The 22,208-nt window shown below is 57.6% G+C and overlaps 1 protein-coding gene across 2 annotated transcripts in view; it reads left to right on the forward strand.

The window, feature by feature from the left end:
* Positions 1 to 18,979, forward strand: part of CASKIN1 (CASK interacting protein 1) — a 162,051-nt gene extending 143,072 nt beyond the window's left edge. For both annotated transcript variants that reach the window (XM_043493694.1, XM_038420504.2), the window contains 6 exons: positions 556 to 666; positions 2,622 to 2,723; positions 3,686 to 3,824; positions 7,348 to 9,540; positions 11,074 to 11,467; positions 13,295 to 18,979. In XM_043493694.1, the coding sequence (XP_043349629.1) occupies positions 556 to 666; positions 2,622 to 2,723; positions 3,686 to 3,824; positions 7,348 to 9,540; positions 11,074 to 11,467; positions 13,295 to 13,391 (3,036 nt within the window). In that variant the 3' untranslated portion in view covers positions 13,392 to 18,979. The remainder of the gene's footprint in view (positions 1 to 555; positions 667 to 2,621; positions 2,724 to 3,685; positions 3,825 to 7,347; positions 9,541 to 11,073; positions 11,468 to 13,294) is intronic.
* The last annotated feature ends 3,229 nt before the right edge of the window (positions 18,980 to 22,208 follow it).

Below are 22,208 nucleotides of genomic sequence, written 5' to 3' on the forward strand. Positions count from 1 at the left end.
GCTGGGCTGATTGAGAGGGAGGAAATGTTGCTCGGTCTGTCTCCCTAGGGGGGTGATTCTCGGGGCTGGTGACGGGGTAAATGTATCGCCTGCCTCCTGCTGTGGGGCCCCAGGGCAGAAGGGGACCATCTGGCAAATCTCCTACAGGCTCCTTCATGTCCCAGGGAGTTCCCCAGGCTCCTGCCCCTCTTCCATATGGGAGAAGCTGGGGTTAGGCACCTGTCACAGACTCAGCCGGGAGGTTCTTTCCCTGCTAAATCCTGCAGGTGGCTGGGCTCTTGCCTCTCCTACCCGTGAGGGTTACGGCCAGGAGCTTCTGGGCTTTGCCTGACTGCAGCTCCCTCTCCCCCAACTGCTGGGTCTAGGGGGGCAGCCCCTGGGGTGGTGGAGTGGGGCCAATCCCCGACTGCTTGGGGCTAGGGAGGACTCTCCTCCCTGTACGAGGATTGGCTGGGTGCAGCCTGGGTTGGCACTGACTGCGCATGCTGCTGTGTCCATGGCACAGCCCGGGCTCGCTTGGCAGCACCAGTGACCCCCGTTCTGTCTCACCCCCAGAGCTCTGAGGCCGTGTACCAGTGGCTCTGCAAGTTCCAGCTGCAGCTGTACGCGGCCAACTTCATTAATGCCGGGTACGACATCCCCACCATCAGCCGGATGACCCCAGAGGTAAGGATGGCCGGGAGCCGGGGGTGAGCTGAAGGGCGAGGGCCCCGATCTTGCTCCCTTGAGCTCTCCTGGCAATGGCATGGGATCGGGCCCAGATAGCACGCATACCCCCCTTAGGTGAAGGGTGGAGGAGGGGCTGCAGGACGGGCTGGGAGGCCCCTGCCTTGAGCTGCCGTGGCTCTGTGATGTGGGGTGGGATTTGGGGCCTGGATCGAACGGCGAGTCGCGGTGCTCATGGGCAGCATGCCCAGCTTTGCTGGCTCCCAGCCTTCTAGACGGTAAAAGGGAAAGGGGATCATTCCAGACCCAGCTGAGTGGTACCGGGGGCTGGGAGCTGTGTGGGGGCTGGGGCAGGTGCGGCACTCATGGGCAAATCCAGGCTGAGCTACCATCTTTGCAGATGAGTTAAGATCCCCTCTTGGGGGTTTAGCCCCCCAGAGCTGCTTGGACAGGCCCATGTCTCTCCCCTTCCCCTCTCTGCACACACCTGTGGCTGGGCGGGGAGCTGAAGTGTGGGGAGTGCTGGGAGGGGCCAAGGGTGGCTCTGCATGGGGGGCTGGTGCTCCGACCCAACCCCCTGGGGTAGCCCTGCTGCAGCAGCATTACCAGCACCTGGCGAGCCCTGGGGCTGGGGGCTGGGTGGTCACAGAATCCATGGGTGCTGGGCGCTCTCACAGGGGATGCTCCTGGCCTCTCTGAGATGCTGAGTTCCCACAGCTCACGCTGGGGTTCATCGCAGCCCAGCGGCGTCCCACTGAGCTCGGAGCAGCACCCAGTGGGGCTTGTCCCAAGCTGCCGGGCGCCAGGCTGGGGTGCCCGTGAGCTGCTGGCGCGGTGGGCAGGGACTGGCCCTGAGGACAGCTCTGAGCAGCTGGGCCCAAGCTCCATCCTAAGGCTCCCAGCCCCGCCATACTCCCTGAGCAGCCTGGTGATGTGGCATGGCACATGGCAGGGCTGCTCCAGCTGCAGCTCTGGGGGCTTTTTCCCTTTCTCACCAGAACCGGGGGCATGATCCCAGTGGGGTGACTGGGCAGGGACCCCTCAGCCTGCTCTGAGAACACGGGGGTGAGGGAACTAGTCCCTTCTCCCCTGGTCTCCAGACCTAGAGCAGCTTTAGAGAGGCTGACGGTGTGTGTCCTGGCTCCAAAGGACGGCTGAACTCTGCCCTTCCAGCCGGAGTCCGCTGGCGTGTGGTGTGTGAGGGGCACAGCATCACCTCCCCAAGCTCACAGCCTCCCTGTTGGGGGAATGCCACAGGACCCAATTCATTCATTCCTAGCAGTGCAACTGCCTCTTGTGGGTGGGGCCCCTCTGCGCTGGGTGTGGTGTGTGTATGCACACACACACACACACACACACACACGCAATCTCTGCCCTGCAGAGCGTGCCCTTGGCTTTGCGAAGCCAGAGCCTTCCTTCGCACTAGGAGAATGCCATTTGGATTTGTTTCTCATCTCCACGGAGAAGCTCAATGTTTATTGTGGAGCACTTTTTCATTTGTATTGATTTTAAGTTTTCGCAGTTGGGGGGGACTATTGGGTCGGGGGTCAGGCAATGAGGGAGGAGCTCACACCATAATTATTGAATGACGATAGCTGTTGAGACTCAAAAAGTTAAAACTTTGTCACTGTTAAAATGCCGACATGTCTCATGTCCACATGCACAAAGTCATTAGCCTCGCACTCTGACGAGTTCTCAAGCCACATTGTTCTCACTTCTCCTGTCTGCCGCTCTCCATGGGGGTCACTGGAAGTATTTTTGTGGGTTTGGGTGTACAGTGAAATCGCCATTTACCGATAAAAACCTCACCCTTCCAAGCCTGCTCCCACACCCCTTGTAACGGAGAGGTGGCCTGCAGCGGCTGACAGCTTGCGATCTTCCGTGGGGGCTGCCAGTGCTGCGTGGCTAGGCCCTGCTTGTGCAGTGAAGGTGACGGGTGTCTTTCTGTGCCCTAGGACCTCACAGCTATTGGCGTGACGAAACCTGGACACAGGAAGAAGATCACCTCGGAGATCAACAGCCTGAATATCCCCGAGTGGCTTCCGGAGTACAAGCCGGTAAGGCTCCCGCAGCTCTCCCCGGTAATGGACCTTGGAACGCTCCCTGCCTGTCAGCTTTGCCCTATTGGCAGGATTCCCTATGAGGCATGGGGTCACCAGGCTAACCCCCCCGGGGTGTAGCTAGGCCTCGCCTCTCCTACCCTGGGATGGCCTGTAGCTCTTTAACTGCTGGAGATAGGTGAAGCCCTGGACCCCATCTTCTTGCCATGTGGGGATTAGCCCCCATGTTGCAGCCTGTTTTGTTTGGGACAGCGTCCCAGTGCAGCGCGAGAAGGGCCCTCTCCTGGCGCATTTGGAGGTTTCAGTCCTCTCCCAGAGAGCAGTGAATGCTGTCCACCCAAGAGAAGAGCTCTGCCTGGATCTCCCCTGAGCTCTGAGCACAGGTCTGGGTGCCCTGTCCTGGAGGGGACCCCGGGAAATGGTTCCGGAGTACTGGGTTGATTGGGATGCCAAGGGAATTTAGGCAGTCTGAGGAAACCCCCTCTTGGTGAGACTTCCATTGTTGTGCAGTCCTCTCCCATGGGAAGGGGTGGGAGCCCCTGAACTAGACTGAACAACGTGCTGGAGAACAGAGCCCGGGCAGCGTCCTGCAGCGAGGATGAGCTAGTTGGGCCCAATTCGCTGCTGTCATGTGCCTTTGGCTCAGGGTATCCTGCGAAGCCAGGGGCCCGATTCGCCACTGCCTGGCACCTTGGGCGCGGTTCCCAGCAGGGCAAGGAGGGTGCACAGACCTGAATGCTGGCATGTGGTGCTGGTGCACACAGATGCACAGGAGACTCGGGCCCCAGGGGCAGGAACGTCATTGGGTAGATTGTAAAGCTCTCGGCTGCATTAACCTCGGGGGAAGGGAGGGGCATTAATACCAGGCCATGGCATAGGTGTTACCCCCACGCAGTCTCTTTAAATGGTGTTGGGTCAGGGCTAAAGCACTGTTCTCCCTTTGCCTCCTGCCTCTGTAGGCCAACCTGGCTCTCTGGCTCTCTATGATCGGCCTGGCCCAGTACTACAAAGTGCTGGTGGAGAACGGCTACGAGAACATCGACTTCATCACGGACATCACGTGGGAGGATCTGCAGGAGATCGGGATCACGAAGCTGGGTAACGCGGGGCCGGGCATTGGCACGGGGCAGCGCCTGCTGCATATGGTGGCGGGTCTTCATGGCATCCTCCTGGCCAGGAGGCGAAAGCGGCACAGCTGTAATGCCCGTGGGCACCGACAGACTGTGCAATGCACCATGGGCAGACGCCACTCTGCCACTGGCTGTAAAGGGACATTAATGGCGCACCCTCAGCTCCCATTGACTGTGTCTGGGCTCAGCACTGTACAGGGAACATGCCCACATCTCAGTCCTGAGGCCCCCCCTCACTCAGCTCTGCCCAGGCTGTCCTGGGCAGCCCCACATCTGTCGTGTTCCGGTCCTGCCCACTGCACACTGCTCAGTTCTGATCCACAGCCCCTTGTGATCCCAAAGCTGGGCTCCCGCCTCACAGCTCTGCTGGTGCCCTGCAGCTCCCTGCCTGCTACTCCCGTCCTAGGCCTCTGTCTTGGTCAGAGCCTTTGTCCCAGGGACATGCCCAGCAATGTACTGGGCATTTGGGACTGGATGGGCCGTCTCGGCCTGATGGCACCTGTGACAGGGCAGGTCTGCCATGATGTCAGCACTGCCCTGGGATGGAAGGCTCCCTGAGGTGGAGAGGGAATTCTCATGCCAGAAGCTAGGCTCAGAGGATACCGTGGCACCCTGGGGTGCACCAAGGCCTCGCCTCTCCCACCCTGTGCTGTGCTCTGTTAACCCCTGGTGTGCTGTACCTTGCTTCTCACCCAAAGCCTTCAGCGTCCAAAGCAGGACCAGGCTATCTATTAGACCAGCTGCAGGGCTCACAGCACCTTCTCGCTTGGCTATGTAAGGACGTTCCCTAGCTTTGGTGTCCTCCCAAGCGCTGTCTTCAGACCTCCTGGGGGCCTTGTGCTTCACTGCTCCTGGTGCCTGCTACAAGTGCCATGAATCAAGAACGGCCTGCAGCTGCAGTGACATGCAGGAATCACCCGTCTCATTGGGGTTACCTTGGCAGCCTGACATTTCTGAAAGCGGTGACTGATTCCTTCCCTGCCCCAACTGCCCGCGTCTGCGAGAAGTGCCCGGTCAGAACACAAATGCCCTGTGAAGACCGGGGGTGGTGGATGTTATTGCAGCATATGTGCTGTGCCTCCAGGGCACTTGGAGAATTGGGCCCATTGCTGCAGAGGGAGGAACAGACAGGTGCCCTTGTATCTTGGTTACCACACGCATCCTGTCGACTTGGCTGACATCCCAGTGCAGCATGGGCACAATTCCATTGAAGTCAGCGAAGCTGCTCCTGGAGGGAACTTGGCCCAGAGCTGTGTAGCCATGTATTTACACCGCTATCGTCATGCTGGTCAATTTCCCCATGTAGACATGCCCCAGATTGTACACTGCTGGCTCCTAGATAACGCACAAGCCACGCCATGTGAGCTCCCAATGCGATGTCATGGCCAAACGGGCTGTTGTGATGCTTGACTGGAGAAACGTGGGAGCAGTGAGTAGGAACAGGGAGGTGATTTTACCCCGTGTGCGGCATTGGTGGGACTGATCTTGGCATGCTGAGGCTAGGTTGGGTGTCCCCAGTTTAAAAAAGGGTGTTAACCATTTGGAGAGGGGGCCGAAAAAAGCCACAAAACTGATTGGTGTGGTGGAGAGAATGCCGGACAGTGAGAGACTCAAAGAGCTCGATCTCTAGCTTACAGCAGGATGGTCAAGAGGTGACTTGGTTATAGTGTCAGCTCAGTGTCTTCACAGGGAGAATATATTGGCTGCCAAGGGGCCTTCAATTTAGCAGAGAAAGGCAGAGCAAGGACCAGTGGCCGAAAGCCAGGCAACTTCCCATTAGAAATAAGGCACAGTGAGGGTGATAAACCAGTGGCGCAAACGACCTAGGGAAGTGGTGAGTTCTCTAGTGTTAAAGATGACATTAAAGCCACCGGTGTAGAGATCAGGTGCAGTTGGTTGTTAATGGAAATCGGCGGTGGGTTAAGTCCCTGAGTCAATCTCCAGGTTTTTGACATATTCATGCAAGTAACCTCAGGTTTAGGAAAGAGGGTAGCGATGCCGTCTGGAGTGAGCGCGGTCTCTGGTCATGGCCGGCTCTAGGACGGATCGCTACGCTTTGCACCCGCGTGGTGATGGGACGGCCGAGGCCAAGAACGAACAACCTGAGCAAGGCAGCCGAGGTGCATTTGTGGTTGAGGAGAGATGACGGGGGCCTCTTGCGGTGGGAATGGCTTGAGCGGAGGAGAGATCAGGATTCATAATGGCGAATAGCACTTGGGGCACGTAAAGGAGCAATGCCTGCTCCCAGGAGACAGTGTGCTTGTGTTGCTCCCGGAGATTTGAGAGGCCAGCTAATGGCTGCTCTGTAAGCTCAGAGGGGAGCTAGAAAACCCATCAGCCTCCCCTCCTGCTGGGAGAGATTCTCCTGTCAAGGGCCCTTGTGGTTGGCTGACTCCCTGCTCACCAGAACCGCCAGTTGCTTTAGTTAAGGGGTTGTTGCTTCATCCCAGGTCTCCCCCTGCCTAGCCACTGGGTGATGCGCAGTCATTCCCAGCAGGAATATTACCCACGAAGCCAGGAAACAAACAAAATGGTTAAAGGGCTGGAAGTGTTGGCTCAAATCCAGCCCTGGGGTCAGGGTCAGTGGAAACCAGCTGCTGCAGGACCTAGGAGGGGCAGCCTGGCTTCCAGGAGAACCTCTGCGCTGTGCTGACCGAAACAGGTTGCTGGGAGGGTAGGATTGCAAAGGAGCTTAAAGGAGTTGGGCGCACAGGCCTAAATCAGTAGGACTGATGTGTCTAACTCCCTGAGGCTCCTTTGAGAACCCCTCCCTGCAGCAGAGCGTGGCTGTGCCTGAGGACTGGAAAGGGGAAGGGCGAGACCCCGGAAAGGACGGGCATGTCTGTGCAGAACAGGAAGAGCCAGAGCTGGGATAGCTAAGGCTAACTCAGCTGTTGGCAGGGACATTAAACCTCCTGCTTCAGGGCTTTAGCCAAACACCGCCTGTTAGAATCCAGGATGAGACCTAGAGTGGGGGGCAGGTTATCCCACATCCACTCCTGCAGGGGGTCCCTGCACCTTGTTCTGGAGCAGCAAGACACAGGATCCTGGGGGAGATGGACCGTGGGTCTGATTTACTGTGGCAGTCCCTAGGTTCCTGTGAAATCATTTCCGGTTTCACGATAAGAAGTCCTTCATTGGGGGCCATCTAGGTCAAATCCTGCATTCATGTCACCAGTGTAACTCCAGAGAACTCGGCTGACACCAGTCAGGGCCCCCCAATGTGTCTCTAACTTGGAAGTCTCCTTTTAGTTAAAACACCCTAAAATACACAGCCCCGGTTAAATTGCAAAGGCCCCACCGATGCTTGGTGGGAGACGAGCGCTCAGTCAGGGTGTGGGCATGGTTGGGTTGGGCTGAGACAGCCGTCCCGGAGCAATGAGTGTCACTATCCACGGGCCAGCACCAGGGTCTCTGGGTTTGCTGGTGAGATGAGTCGCTCCTCGTTGGTTAACGCCCCCTTGTGCCATGTGTTCCCTCCCCCCTTGCAGGCCACCAGAAGAAGCTGATGCTGGCGGTGAAGAAGCTGGCTGAAATCCAGAAGGCCGAGTACATCAAGTACGAGTCGGGGACCCTGAAGAAGAAGGCGCCTCAGTCTTTGGATGTGCTGGCCATCGAGTCCCCCCAGCAGGAGAGTGCCGAGTGCCAGTCTCCCAAGATGACCACCTTCCAGGACAGCGAGCTGAGCAATGAGCTGCAGGTGGCCCTCACGGGTACGGGTGAGGCACCCGAGGGCCAGGAGAAGCAGGCGAACCACGTGGCACATATCCGGGACGGGGCAGGCTACCGGGGTCCCCCTTCCAGGCACGTGCATGAGAACAACCTGAGCGGCCGGGCGAAGCACATAAGCAGCTCCCAGGAGCTGCTGGGGGACGGGCCCAAGGGGCCGAGCGCAGCCATGTCCAAGAGCCAGGAGTACCTGATGGAGGAGGTGAGGGAGGGGCCTTCCAGCATGCCCAAGGAGGTCAGGCCTGTGCGGCATGGGCACACCGTCAAGAGAGCCAGCGTGCCCCCGGTGCCAGGCAAGCCCAGGCAGTCATTCCCCCCGGCCGGAGGGCGCTTCACCCCACCACAGACGCCCACCAAGCCGCGGCCGTCCTCGCCCCAGAAACTCATCGTGCCCCACGCCACGGCCAAGGTCAAGCCCACGCCGCAGCTCCTCCAGCAGGCCGACCGCCCCATGTCGCCCAGGTCCCTGCCTCAGTCTCCCACCCACAGGGGCTTTGCCTACGTCATGCCACAGCCCGTGGAGGGCGAAGGCCTCGCCGGGCACCCACCGGGCCCCGTGGCACAAGGAGTCCCAGTCCTGCCAGTCTCAGTGCCCGTGCTCTGCCTGCCGCCGCAGAGTGGGGAAGCAGAGGAGGAGCTGGGCAGGCCGAAGAAGCGCGCGCACAGCCTGAACCGCTACGCCATGTCTGACAGCGAGCAGGAGCGGGACGAGCTGCTGGTGCCGGACGCCGGGCCCTACGCCACGGTGCAGCGGCGGGTGGGCAGGAGCCATTCAGTGCGGGCGCAGTCGGGCGGGGACAAGAACGTCAACCGCAGCCAGTCCTTTGCCGTCAGGCCCAAGAAGAAGGGGCCTCCCCCGCCACCACCCAAGCGCTCCAGCTCCGCCATCTCCAGCACCAACATGGCCGACGACTTCACCAAGGAGGGGGAAGGGGACGTGCCCGGCGGGGAGGATGGGAAGGCACAGGAGAGTTACCGGGAGCAACGGCGCGCGAGTGACTTTGGGGGCAGCGTGGACACGGGCAGCGCGGGTAGCGTCAAGAGCATCGCGGCCATGCTGGAGATGTCCTCTATTGGCGGGGGCGCCCGTGGCTTGGCCCTGCAGAAGCCTCTCGCAGGAGGAGGAGGGAAGGGACCCGAAGGCTACTACCTGCACCCTGCTGGCACCATGCACCTGGCCAGCCCGGAGCTTTCCCGCGTGGCTGCCGTCCTGGCCACTGTGAAGCACAAAGACGCCATAGGCCTGGACGGGGAGGTGGTGAACCGGCGCAGGACCATCAGCGGCCCCGTGACCGGCCTCATCGCGGCCGCCCGCAGGGAGCGCTCCGACAGCGTCAGGTCGGACACGGGCAAGGACGGCGGCCCGGTGGAGCGGCTGCGGGCAGAGCACGGGGGCTCCCCCCAGAACAGCTCAGCCGAGAACATCCCCTTCGCCGAGGAGGGGAACCTGACCATCAAGCAGCGGCCCCGGCAGATGGGGCTGGCCAAGGGCGAGGCAGGGGAGGGGCTGTCACCTGCTCACCGGCACGGGGACCTGGCTAAGGTGGAGGCCAGCGCCACACTCAAGAGGAGGATCCGGGCCAAACAGAGCCAGCAGGACAGCGTCAAGTTCATCCTGACCGAGTCGGACACGGTCAAGCGACGGCCCAAGTCCAAAGACAAGGAGCAGGGGCTGGAGCCGGCCCCCCTCTCCGTCTACCAGAACGGCACCGGCACAATCAAGCGGAGGCCGGCGTCTGAGATGAGCGGTGCAGAGACACCCCCGCAGGGCCCTGCCGCAGGCGACAGGCAGGACAGGCTGGAGCATGCGCCGCAGGCTGTGGGTGGGGAGCCCAAAAAGCCCTTCAAGCCGCCAGTCTCTCCCAAGCCCGTGTTAACCCCACAAGCACAGAAGGTCCCCGGGCCGCCCACACCCACTTCCAAAAAGGCGCTGATCCCCAGCCCCGGCAGCCCAGGTACGTGGCGTCCTGCCGAGGGGGCTGGCAGGAGTCCGGAAGGACGCAGGCTCTGCTCCCCCGGCCCTCAGCTCTGCTCCTGAGAGCCCACAAGCTAAGCGGGGTCAGAGTCGGTTCGCTCTAGCCTGGGAGAGCGCTAAGGCAAACCCCAGGTGGTGCAGGCGCAGGGCCCTGCCTCGTGGTCCGTACAGCAGCACTGGAGTGCGAGGGGATGGGAGGCTCTGTGCCAGCCAAGCGTCTGCTGAGAGTGTTTCGGGTTTAATCCCCTTGGCCTGCGTCAGGTAGCTCCGCAGCCCATCTGCATCTCTGCCAGTTCTCCCAGCACCAGGCCGGGCTCACTCCACACGGCTTGACGAGGGGCAATCCTCGTGGCTGGCGCTGAGGGGAAGCCTTTCCTCACGGCGGCTGGCAGCGGGGACAGGACGTCTTCTTTGCCCCCGCCTGCCTTCCTGCTGCCCGGTGGAGCCTCTCTGGGCCTCCCTCTGAGGCGTGAGCCTGTGTTTGGTGAGCGCTGCCCCACAGTGATGTGGCAGGAGCACTGTGGGGCAGAGCGGGACCCCTTCAGCTGGGGAAGAACAGCGAGAGATCGACTACATTCCAGCTGTGCCCGTTGTTGTTTATGGCTTGGATTGTGGTAGCACCCTGGCCCCGCGGTGCCGGGTGCTGTAGAGATGGAACAAAAGACAGTCCCTGCCCCAGAGAGCTTCCAGTCTCACTTGCATCCTTCCTCCAGCCAGCCTCTTTTGGATGCAGTGTCTTCCCCCCCCAATCCTGCCCAGCTGGGCCGGGTCCCGAGTCATGGCCAGCAGCTGCTGTGCATCACCCCATTTGGGTGAGTGGGGAAGTGAAAAGACCCCTCTGGGAACAGCTGCTGAAATTCTGGGCAGCGTTAGGCGGCTTGTCCCAGCAATCAACCAGGCCCCATAATTCCTAATGCTCTTGGGAGCGGGGTGGGACATTCACTGGAGTCCACGGCAAAGTCCTAGGGGGGCACGGACGGGGACCAACTGTAGGAGCTCTGGAGCTAGGAGTACAAGCCTTTGTGGCAGTGGTGGGCAACCTGTGGCCCGTGGGCCGCACGCAGCCTGTCAGGGTAATCCACTGGCGAGCTGCCAGACAGTTTGTCTACATTTGCACGGCCAGCCACCCACAGCTCCCAGTGGCCACCCCCCAGCTGAGTCAGGGTGGCTCTGCCGCTGGCTGCCTGCTTCTTGAGCTGGATTGTATTGAAAATTCATTAGCCCATGAAGTGGCTGGGTTCTATATTGATTGAGGTTAATTGTGGGGCGGGCCAGCCTTAAGCAGGGGCCCAGGACTCCTGGGTTCTATTCTGGGTTCTGCTGCTGACTGGGGAAGCCTCCCAAAGGTCTGATGCTGGCTCCCATTATTGTGCCCCCGCACAGGGCAGGGGCGACCCCCCTCACCCAGCCCCTCTCACCCAGAACAGGGGTGACACCCCCCAATCCCAGCCTCCCCATATTAACAGCAATGACTATGACCCTCACAGCCCCTCTCCTCTCTTCTCTCCTGCAGAGGTGAAGCGAGTCCACGGCACCGCACCCCTGGTGTCGCCCAAGCCCCCACCGCCCCCGACGGCACCCAAGCCCCCCAAACCTCACGCCGCCATCCAGTCAGTGAGCGCGGGCTCCACGCCCACCCCATCCCCTGCCAAGCAGCTCACCACGACGATCAAGCCTTCAAGCACACCGCCTTCGCTCTGCTCGAGCCCCGCCAAGCCCTTATCGCCCGGCGGGCAGCCCCAGCAGGTGCCCGTCAAGCCGCCGCGCTCCTCCATCGCCGGGCCCTCGACGGAGAGCGCCAGCCCTGAGATGGCACACCAGAAGCTGGAGGAGACCAGCGCCTCGCTGGCGGCGGCCCTGCAGGCTGTGGAGCAGAAGATCAAGCAGGAGGATGGGCAGGCAGTAGAGTAAGGATCCCGCTCCCTCTTGCGCATGCACATGGGGCTGTGCCTTTTTTGTGAGGGGCGCCAACCTTTGGGACTCACTGCTGCTGGACAGTGTCGGGCAGGGCAAATAGGAAAAGAGTCGTGGGTGCAAGGGCTGTTGCTTCTCATGCTTCAGGGATACGGTACTCCCTGTTAGTGTCAGGCGGGGCTGTTTGCTGAGCCAGGCTAGCTCCATTGGAAAAAGCCCCTTCTCACCTATTGTAGACAAGGCTCAGATGTCCCCATTCCTGCGGGTCTCCCTGTGAGTCTGGTCTCTGCTGGGTCAGTCTTTCTAAGTTTCTCAGGGCAGGGGCTCCCTTCTACAGGGCCCGTGTGATGGCACTTAGTGCAGACAACCTTAATTCAGGTACCACCAGTGCTTAGCTTTGCAGGCCTTCATGTGCTTGTAAAGGGGGGGGGTTACGTAATTTCCCTAGGTTTTAAAAACCATATTGACCCTCCATAAGGATCATCAGCAGGGCTTGGTCAGGTAAGCTAACAAATAACCGGTAGCAGTAGAAGGCTGTTATCTTCTACGTGGCCCTGCTCCCAGAAGGGGTGGGGATGCGCCCTCTGCCAGTGGGTTTCACAGCTGATTGCTAGGCCGTGAAGGAATAGTGAGACGCAGGGCACGTGCACCTAGGGAAGTGATAGCGCAATAAGGTGGGGTGTGAATTCAGAGCCCTGCAGTTATACCGCTATAACTCCATGGGTGGGGGCTCTTATTCTGGTGCAAGAGGACCTATTTCCAGTTTAGCTTATGTTGCTCAGGAAATGATTTAAACTAAGCTGAGAAAACCTACTCTTAGGATCAGCCAAGCAGAGTCACTGGGAGGGTGGAAAAGTCCAAGTCCCTGTGAAGACAGCTCTAGGTCGACCTAGCTACGGCCTCTCGGGGAGGTGGAGCCTCCCATCGGTCTATGCTGAAGCACTGCAGTGGCACAGCTGTAGGGTTTCTAGTGTCGACAAGCCCTTGTACTGGAACAGGGTGGGTTATTCCAGGATAACTGTCGGGGCTTAGCTGTACCTGTAGAGTTATACTGGTATAACTGGAAAATCTCCCATGCCGACAAGCCTGCAGGACGGCTGGGGTCAGTTCCAGGTTCTTTAAGGACGTGTGCGTTAATAGATACAAACTGTCCTGCTCCTGCCCCCCTCCCCAGGTTACCCCCCTTTCAGCTTTTGAAGGACAATGCTTCTAGGGGCTGCTCCATGGCCCCCTCCTCATGGAGCTGGTTGAGACCTTCCCCAACGAGGGGGGCCCAGCTAGGAGGGGAGACAGAACCCAGCTCTGCCTTGTGGCTCCAGCCCCTTGTTCCCCCCAGGAAGGAGGCTCAGTTCTGAAGGGGACCCAAGGGGAGCTGGAAGAGGGACACAGACTTGGGGAGGGGCAGGGGTCAGTATTGGGGGGTTCTTGGGGAGATCCAGGCTTGAGGGGGCCCTTATGGAGGAGAATTGGGGTGGGACACAGCCACAGGGGGCATGGGGTGAAACCCTGTCTTGAGAGGCACCCTGGGTGGGATGAGGAGTGTTTGGGGAGCAGAATTGTACAGATGGGGGACAGGAGGGAAGTTACCGGGCCAGGGCCGGGGGGGTGGAGGGGCTTGCTGGGCTCTGAGGGCCTGTGTCCCCTCCCCGCAGTTTGGGTGGAAAGTTACTCCATTGCTCAGTGTGACACCCCTCCCGCCCCCACATGCCTGCTACCCCTGCCCTCCGGGCGAGACCCACATTAGCCACGGGCCGGGGGCGGTCCTGTGGGGTGCAGCCCCCCCCCGCAGCGATGCTAACGGACGCTTTCTGCACCCGCAGCACCGCCGCGGAAGCGAAGAGCACAGTCAGCATTCTGGACGACATCGGCAGCATGTTCGACGACCTGGCCGACCAGCTGGACGCCATGCTGGAATGAGGCCCAAGGAGAACCCCAGCTAACCTCAGGATTTACCGTGGGTACAAGGGCACAAGGATCCACTGACTCCCAGCCCCCCTCCCTGCCCCTTGTACAGCCTGTCCCCCCTCGGCGAACAGCCCATCCTTCGGGGTTTGCACAAAGAAGAAAAGATTACCTCAGGATTGTGCTCACACAGACCGCGGCCCGCGGCGCTCGGGGCAGGCTTTTGGCGGGAGTGGGTATGCAGAAGCAAAAAAACAAAAAGCCCTGTTATGTTTTATTTCCTACCTAAGTAGCAAGCGACCGTGGGATAAAGGCGCCCGTAATGCCGTCTACACCCAACTGCCAGCCCGAGAACCCAGTGGGGTGGGGCTCGTCCCCTGACTCGCCTCTCCGGGCCAAACCCGAAATCCCAGTGAGAACGGTTCTGATCCGGTTGTGCCGTTTAGCTGAACTTCCACCTTTTTAGTTTGAACCGATCGTCCTCTCTCTCTCTGGACGCCCAGATGTGACAGTTCTGTGTGTAGCCAAACGTGGCCCAAATCAGTATTGATCCATCTGCTTTCCTCCCCATTCGGTTTGGGTTAGACTCTCGTTCTGGTGACGCCCTGTTGCTATCGTTTCTCACCCGAGCACTGCCATTATCGCGTGTGCCGCCATCTGCGTTCCCGTGCCCCCGTCTGCTGATGTTGGGAGATGCTAGGAGTGGTGGGCCGGGGCCGCCCGCTGTGGTGCCAGGGTGGGTGCTTGCCCGCTGGCGTTCGATTAGCTGCATGCTTTGTTTTATTCGGAAGGTGTTTGTTTGTTCTTTCCTGGTGCTGAGAAGCTGTGACCGTGAGACGTTGTTCTGGTGACAAGTCCGGTTTGACCAATTAGCTCTTTCATTTAAAAATTTTTTTTTTCTGTGTTCTGGTTACTTTGGGGGCCGTCTTGCCGCGGAAGCAGCGCTCTGTGCCATGAGAAAGCTTTGTAGGTTTGCATGCTCGAGACAGTGTTATGACAAGAAAAGAAAAATATAGCAAATAGCCTCCTCCCTCCCCAATGCCGCTCCCTGCTGGGGGGCTGTTCCTGGTGGCTGCCCGAGGAGGCGGTTCCTGGGGGGCTTTCGCTGCACAGAGAGGGCTGTTGGAAATCTGAGCACAGCCCCATCACATTGCCCCTTTCTCCACTCACAACCGCTTGGCTTCCAAAGACTTTGTCCTTGACTTGAACTATTCAGCCTTTGATATCCGTCCTCACCCTGCTTCTCTGTGGGAGCGACAGCCAGTCCCAGGCTCGCTGGCTGTCGGGGGCCTGGTTGTGCTCTGTGAAAGCCCCTGGCAGTGGGCTGGGGGCCTCGGAGGGCGGATTCCATGGAAAGGGATGCCTGCGTGTGTTTGGCCCCAACAGGGTGGTATCCCCGGAGCAGTGGGGCTGTGGGGGATTTGGTGCCATTGGGGATCTGGGGCTCACCCTTTGGGGACAGTGTGAGCTGGGCTGTGGAGGGGGTGAGCAGTGGTGGGGCTCTCAGCCAGGAGCAGCCGGAACATTGTGCTCGGGCGGGGGGGGGAACCTTCCACAGATGCTGCTTGAGGGCAGGGGCTGGGAGGGAAGGGGCTCTGATGGCAGGAGCCTAGGGGCTTGTCAGCTCTCTGAGGGCCATGGGTGCCAGGCTGTGGGTATTCAGAGGCAGGCTCTACCCATGCAGGGCTGGGGCATCAGCAAACCATGGGCCAGGCTGACTCCCATTTCACTGCTCCGTCCCCCACCACTTGTCCCCTCAGAACACTGCAGCAACCACAGCGGCCAAGAGCCCCGCCCTGAACAGACCCCCCCAGGCCTGCACTGCAGACCCCAAAGAGCCCAAGCTCCTGGGGGCTTTGCTGCTGTTAGAGGAGCATTGCCTAGTGAGCGGCGCACAGGGCATCCATCTCTAGCAAGGCGCTGTGTCAGCCTGGTCCCAGACTGCCATGGGGGGTGAGGGGCTTCAAGAGGGATACGAGAGGGTGGCTCTGTGGGGTCTGCTGGGGGCAGCAGCAGCCAACTCAGCGATGGCAAAGGGAAGCCAGCCTGAGGCACCTCCGCCTTAGAGACACGGACAGCCTGAGCCAGGCCATGGGGCCCCCAGCGCTCTGCCCCGTGGGTTCTGCTGGTGGGGTGCGGCCCGTGCGAGGCAGGCGACCACCGCGGCCAGATCCGGGGGAGCTGCGTGGCGAGGAGGGGGTATGGGGCTGCAGCCCTGGGGTGGGACACCCCTCATATGAGCACAATACAGGAGTCCCTAGTGTTGGATTCCCAAGTGGCCGGTCAGGCCTCACTGCTCCAGTGCTGCTCCTCCTACCCCCCACTGGGCCAGAGGGCACTGCTGGGGCAGCGCTAATGCCCCTGGAGCAGAGGGAGCTCAGGGAGCAAATCCCTTTCCTTGTCCCAGTCAGTCCAGCAGCATTTCCTGGTACCCCTCTGTTACGTGGGGCTCACTCGGTCCCCCACCCTGCGCCCCAGCCCTGCCTTCCCTCAGGGAGACCAGCTTGTGTCAGAGCATGATCTTGGAGAGCCGCAGTAGCTAACACGCGTATAACCCCGTAGCACACAGCACGGGCAGCTTAGCCTCACGTCAGCTGCTCATGGCTGAGCCCTGCTGGAATGACAGGCATGACAGACAGCTCCTCCCTGGGCCGCTGACTGATGGAGCAAGGCGCTGCACCCTGCTGGTTAATCCCACTGCTCCAGGCTGTGTTCTGAACACCCCGCCGTCCTTGGGGAGCCGAGCCCCGGGAGGGAGCAGCACTCCCTAGAAATGTGCTGCCAGCTTCCAGTCCAGGCCCATGGGCGTGCCTGACTGGCTCCAGCCAGGCTTCTGCTAGCCCAGTGTCCCTTCTCAGAGAGGGGCCAGTTCCAGATGCAGCGATGTGGATGTAAGAATGCCGCAATGGCAGATGTTGGATAATTCCCCTCAGTTCTCATTAGGCCTCCTGGTCTCTTAGGGCTTGTCTGCAGGGCACCCCTGTGCCTTTGCCAGGGGTGTGAATTGTAGAGATGAAATTAATAGGCAGCAGGTTTAATAGAAACAGAAGGATGTATTTCTTCACACAATGCACAGTTAACCTGTGGAACTCATTGCCAGGGGGTGGGTGAAGACAAAGTATAACTGGGTTCAAAAAAGTATTAGATCAGTTCATGGAGGATTGGTCCTTCAATGGCTGGACAGCAGGGGATGGATCACTCTGAGCCATCTGGTGCCGGTCACTGCCGGAAGACAGGACACTGGGCTGGATGGACCATTGGTCTGACCCAGCGTGGCCGTTATGTTACGATTCACTATGTACCTTTTAGTTCATGCCGGCGGGTCTACATGGGGCAATTAGAGTGCTCAACCATTCACACGCCTCGGGCTTGCACCGCAGTGCCATGGAGACAAGCCCTACCCATCAGCATTTGGCTACAGCTCTGAAGCAGGAGAGTTAATGTCCCTGCCCATATGTGTGTTGCCATTAGTTATGCTAACTCCGGCTCTGCTAGATCCCCCTAGAAATGTCCAGTCCCTTTTCAGTCTCCAAGGGGCTGGTGAGCCGAGTGCTGTGATGCTGGCTCAAGGGCCTGGGGCATGTCTGAGAAATCCCAAATTGCTCATCAGTTTCTAAAGCCTCGATGTCCTGCCCCATTTCTGTAACCTGGCTCCCTCCTCCCTGCCCCTTGCTGTGTCTGAACAAGCAGGGGTGACGCCCGGACCAGAATTAACAGCTGTGGGGCTGTTCGTTGGGCTTAAGCTGAGGTTGGCCAACAGGGACAAGGCCGAGCAGCTGATGTATTGTCAGGGCTTTTCCTCCAAGCTCTTGACAGACCAGCATTTCCCATCTACAAGGGCTCCAGTTACAAGGCCTCCCATCCTGCAGCCTGTACCCAGGTCGGTAGCTATTCCTTGCAGGCCTGGGCCCATGGATGTCAGTGGGGCCATGTGTGAGTGAGTGGGCTGGGATTGGCTTCCCTGCTTCTTGCAAGTGTCAGCGATTTCTCCCGCCACATCCCGATATAGCTGCTCCTTTGTCAAACCAATGACCTTGGGGACCCAAAATCGGGCTAGAGGAATTCAGACCAGCCCGTGGGTTCAGCTCCTTCATTTCTGGCTTGAGCCTCCTGGTCCAAGAGGCTTATTAGCTACCTCTATATCCCGGTAGGTTTCTTACATGCGCTGAGCTCATTGCAGAGGACAGAGGGCCTTAGCCGAAGCAAGCAGAGCAGTGGTGGGCATGGCTGAGCGAGGCCTGTATTTAGGACAATGCCCTGCTGCAGTGAAGTGTTATGAACTTTAGTTGGGGAACAAAAACTCTTTCTGTGGAGGATGATAAGGGATGAAGAAATAATAAGCTATATAAAGAAGTATTAATTTATTGGGAAAAAAAGATTTAAGACAGATATTTTCCCCCAGAAATTAAAAAAAGGAATAAACTTTAACAAATATATATTTAAAATATTAAAAATAGTGTCAATTATATAATAAAAGTTTTAAAAAAATCAAGAGAACTGGATTTTAGCTTGAGAAAATCTATTAGATTACAATAAGCTCTATGTCTTTGTGGCAAGATCATATTAAGAGTAGCACAAGCATAAGATACCTTTTATCTCCGTAGAAGGTCTGTGCAAACAGCTTTTGGTTTGTTTTTCTGTTGGAATTCAGTGTTCTTCCTTTATTTTTACACAGTTTAAGAAACTCAAAGGATGTGCCTTGTTTCATGAAGGTTTTTGTTAACTCTGATCTGGAGGTTGTTTTATTTTTCTTAGGTGTCTTCAGGGTTGTTTTTTTATTTTTTTTTAATGTGTGTGAATGTATGTGTGTGTGTGTGTGTGCGCGCGCGCGCGTATTCTCGAGAATACACAGCTGTATATTCATGTATAAACAGGATTTGGAGTCTGGTTTATCGCTTGAATTCTGATGAATGCATTTTGCTTGTGGTTTCAAAACAACATGTTGCTGTAATTTTTTTCTGAGAAGTACAAACTGCTTTCTCTCTCTCTCTCTCTCTCTCCTCCATTGTGTTTGCTGACCCAGATGTGTTTGGCACAACTTTGAAATTTCTTTAAAAAAAAAAAAAAGCCTAGAACTATCTGTTGTAAAGAAAAAAAATGTATCTTAAAAAAAATTCATGAAGCTCTCCATGATGGATATATACATATATATATATTTTTTATGATTAAGTTATGGAATCTGTATTGTATTCCCATTCTGTCAAAGCTATGCATCTTGGTGCTTTTCCCTGCTCTTCTGTGCTTCGGTTCCACCTATATTATTCTGACTATTCTGAATATTAAATGGCTCGTGGTGCTTTGAAGACGTTTGCTCCTATAAAAAGTCTGGCAACAAATATTTAAAGGAAAAAACCCAACCTTATCAACCTTAATTGTAAAAGAGACAAATGTTATTTTTATTGTTGGGAATTAACACCAACCAAAAAAATTCCATGGTACAGACAATTCCTAAAGCACCAGGTTGTACAGTGTGTGTATATGTCCTTCTGGTCCCCTGCGATGGACTGACTCATACTGTAATTTTTTGTCAGGCATGTGGCAGTGGTATGCTTGACTGACTGCATTTACTGCCATCGGCTCTCAATAAATGTCAGAAAACTCAAGGTGGGTGCCGCACTTGTTTCGCTAGGCCTGGCTGGTGTAGTTAATGGGCGTGTGGCCAGAAAGGGGCATGGATGTTCTGCTACAACCCTGGCAGAAGTGGCTGTGGCGTGGAGGAGCAGGTGTACCTAACCCACCCAGGAGCATAGGGGTGGCCAAGTAGCACGGAAAGCTGGAGCAGCCACCTGTGGACCTGGGGACTGACATGAGGTCAGCACACTGCGGGACAATTACACCAAACCTTCCCTGCTTGCTTCGCAGCTGCTGGGCCTCCTAGGGCCCCAGGGTGTGAAATCCCCAGCCCAGCTGCTGCCTAGCGCAGTTTGAGCACCCAGAATGGTGGCACCTTTTGCAAATTGGCAAATTAGGATGAAAATGGAACTTCCTTAAGCAGAGCTGCAAGAGCTGGTCCTGTAGCTTGGGGGCTTGGTGCAGAGCGCCTGGCCCCTGGCTGCACTATATTCACCATTGGCGTTCCTAGGGTTTGAAGTGTTGGCCTGGCCCAGACGAGGTAAATTTCTTTGGCACGGGGTAAGGGAGCTGGAACTGACTTTATACCCTTTTCCACGGCTCTGGCTCCAGCAGAACACTTTAAGGCTTTTAATGCTAAACTTGACCCTTTTCAGAGTAGCAGCCGTGTTAGTCTGTATCCGCAAAAAGAAAAGGAGGACTTGTGGCACCTTAGAGACTAACAAATTTATTTGAGCATAAGCTTTCGTAAGCTACAACTCGCTTCATTGGATGCATGTAGTGGAAAATACAGAGGGGAGATTTTATATACACAGAGAACATGAAACAATGGGTGTTACCATACAGACTGTAACAAGAGTGATCAGGTAAGGTGAGCTATTACCAGCAGGAGAGAAAAAAAAAAAACCCTTTTGTAGTGATGATCAAGGTGGGCCATTTCCAGAAGTTGATAAGAACGTGTGAGGAACAGTTGGGGGGGGGGATAGTTTTACTTTTTGTAATGACACATCCACTCCCAGTCTTAATTCAAGCGTAATTTAATGGTGTCCAGTTTGCAAATTAATTCCAATTCAGTAGTTTCTTGTTGGAGTCTGTTTTTGAAGTTTTTTTGTTGAAGAATAGCACTTTTAAGTCTGTAATCGAGTGACCAGAGAGATGGAAGTGTTCTCCGACTGGTTTTTGAATGTTATAATTCTTGACGTCTGATTTGTGTCCATTTATTCTTTTACATAGAGACTGTCCAGTTTGACCAATGTATATGGCAGAGGGGCATTGCTGGCACATGATGGCATGTATTACATTGGTTGATACGCAGGTGAACGAGCCTCTGATAGTGTGGCTGATGTGATTAGGCCCTATGATGGTGTCCAATCCCCTGGCCTGAGCCCTGTGCTGCACCTTAAACCCCTCCTGCACCCCACCCCCCCTGCCCTGAGCCTCCCCCTCGACCCCAACCCCTTGTCCTAAGCCCCTTCCTGCACACACACCCCCCACTTGACCCTGTTACTCTTAAAAAATCTCCCTGATTGAAACCATGGGTGAAAAAAATGATCAAAAGGCAGGCTGGTGTCGACCAGGTCACGCCTTGTTACCGGAGAGAGCAAAGCAAGCGATGCTCCTTGTGTTCGCCTCTTAAGGACGCCTGTGTTATAGCAGCAGCTGTGTCCCCTGGCATTTAATTCAAGTGTTGTATTAAAGCAGGGGTGGGCAAACTACGGCCCGCGAGCCAGATCCTGCCTGTCAGGGCTTTAGATCTGGCCCACGGGATTGCTGTGGCCAATGGGAGCTTCAGGGGAGGTACCCACAGGCGAGGGCAGAGCCCTCTGGCCCCACCTCACATCCCCCAGGGTCCACAGGGACGTGGCGCCTGCCACTTCCAGGTGCAGCGCGGGCCCAAGGCAGCAAGCCTTAGCCTCACTGCGCACCACTGCCACCCCAGAACCACTCCGCATAAGCGGCGCCAGGCCGGAGCCTGCACCCCGAACCCCTCCTGCACCCCAATCCCCTGCCACACTCTGCACAATCCTGCACCCCAATCCCCTGCCCTGAGCCCTGTGCTGCACCTCGAACCCCTCCTGCACCCTACCCCCTTCCCTTAGCCCCCCCCGCACTCTGCACCCCCCTCCTCCACCCCACCCCCCTGCCCTGAGCCCCCTCATACACCCCACACCTCTCCTGCACCCCAATCCCTTGTCCTGAGCCTCTTCCTGCACACCGCACTCTCTCCCACACCCCAACCCCCTGCCCCAGCCCTACATTCATGGCCCTGCGTGCAATTTCCCCAGCCAGATGTGGCCCTCAGGCCAAAAAGTTTGCCCACCTCTGTTGTAGGCAGTCTGGGCGGGAGATGGGACTGCTCTATGGATGGGAACAGGGGATGTCAAATATATAACTCCAGCCTGTGCACGGCCAAGGGACCAGCCTGCAGGTCCAGGGGCCTTCTCCACCTGAAGAAGAAGGTGCTGGCTGTTTGGGCCCAGACCCCTTCCTGCTGCTCAGCAGCAGTCTCTGTGCAGCTGCTGTAGCTCAGGGCCTGAGCTGGGGCTCAGAGGAGGGGCCCCATGACAGCTGGAGCAGGAGCTGGGCTCCTTCTGGGCCCGGCACTCACATTAGGCATGTGCGGGGAGGCAAAAAGCGGAAACTGCCAGAGGCAGAGTAAAGAGAGGGATGGGGTAGAACACCCCTCTAGTCCATGGGGGGGGGTCCTAAAGTGAGGCACTGGTGCTACCCTCCTTGGGCAGTAAGGCATCCCCCATGGACTGGAGGGGCAGGGGCCCTACTTCTAGCCTCAACATACCACAGAATGAGAGTGTGTGTGGGGGGGTGGGGGGGTGTTTTCTGCAGCTTCAGGGTTGCCAGGAGTCCGGTTTTTGACCGGAACACCTGGTCAAAAAGGAACCCTGGTGGCTCTGGACAGCACCACTGATCAGGCCATTAAAACTCCGGTTGTTGGCGCAGGGGGGGCTAAGGCAGGCTCTCTGCACGGCGCCTGGGAAGACAGGCAGCAGCCAGCATCTCTGTGGCAGAGGGAGAAGGGTCAGGGGGGGCTCCATGTGCTGTCCCCACTCCAAGCACAGGCTCTACAGCTCCCATTGGCTGCGGTTCCCAGCCAATGGGAGCTGCGGGGCAGTGCCTGCCAGCAAGGTCAGCAGGTGGAGCACCCTGGACATGCTGCTGACTAGGAGCCGGCCATGCCGGCTGCTGCCTGCCTTCCCAGGAGCCACCTGAGGTAAGCATTACCCAGAGCCCCAACCCCCCTCC

Source organism: Dermochelys coriacea, chromosome 10, assembly GCF_009764565.3.
Source record: "Dermochelys coriacea isolate rDerCor1 chromosome 10, rDerCor1.pri.v4, whole genome shotgun sequence".
NCBI classification, from domain to species: domain Eukaryota; kingdom Metazoa; phylum Chordata; order Testudines; family Dermochelyidae; genus Dermochelys; species Dermochelys coriacea.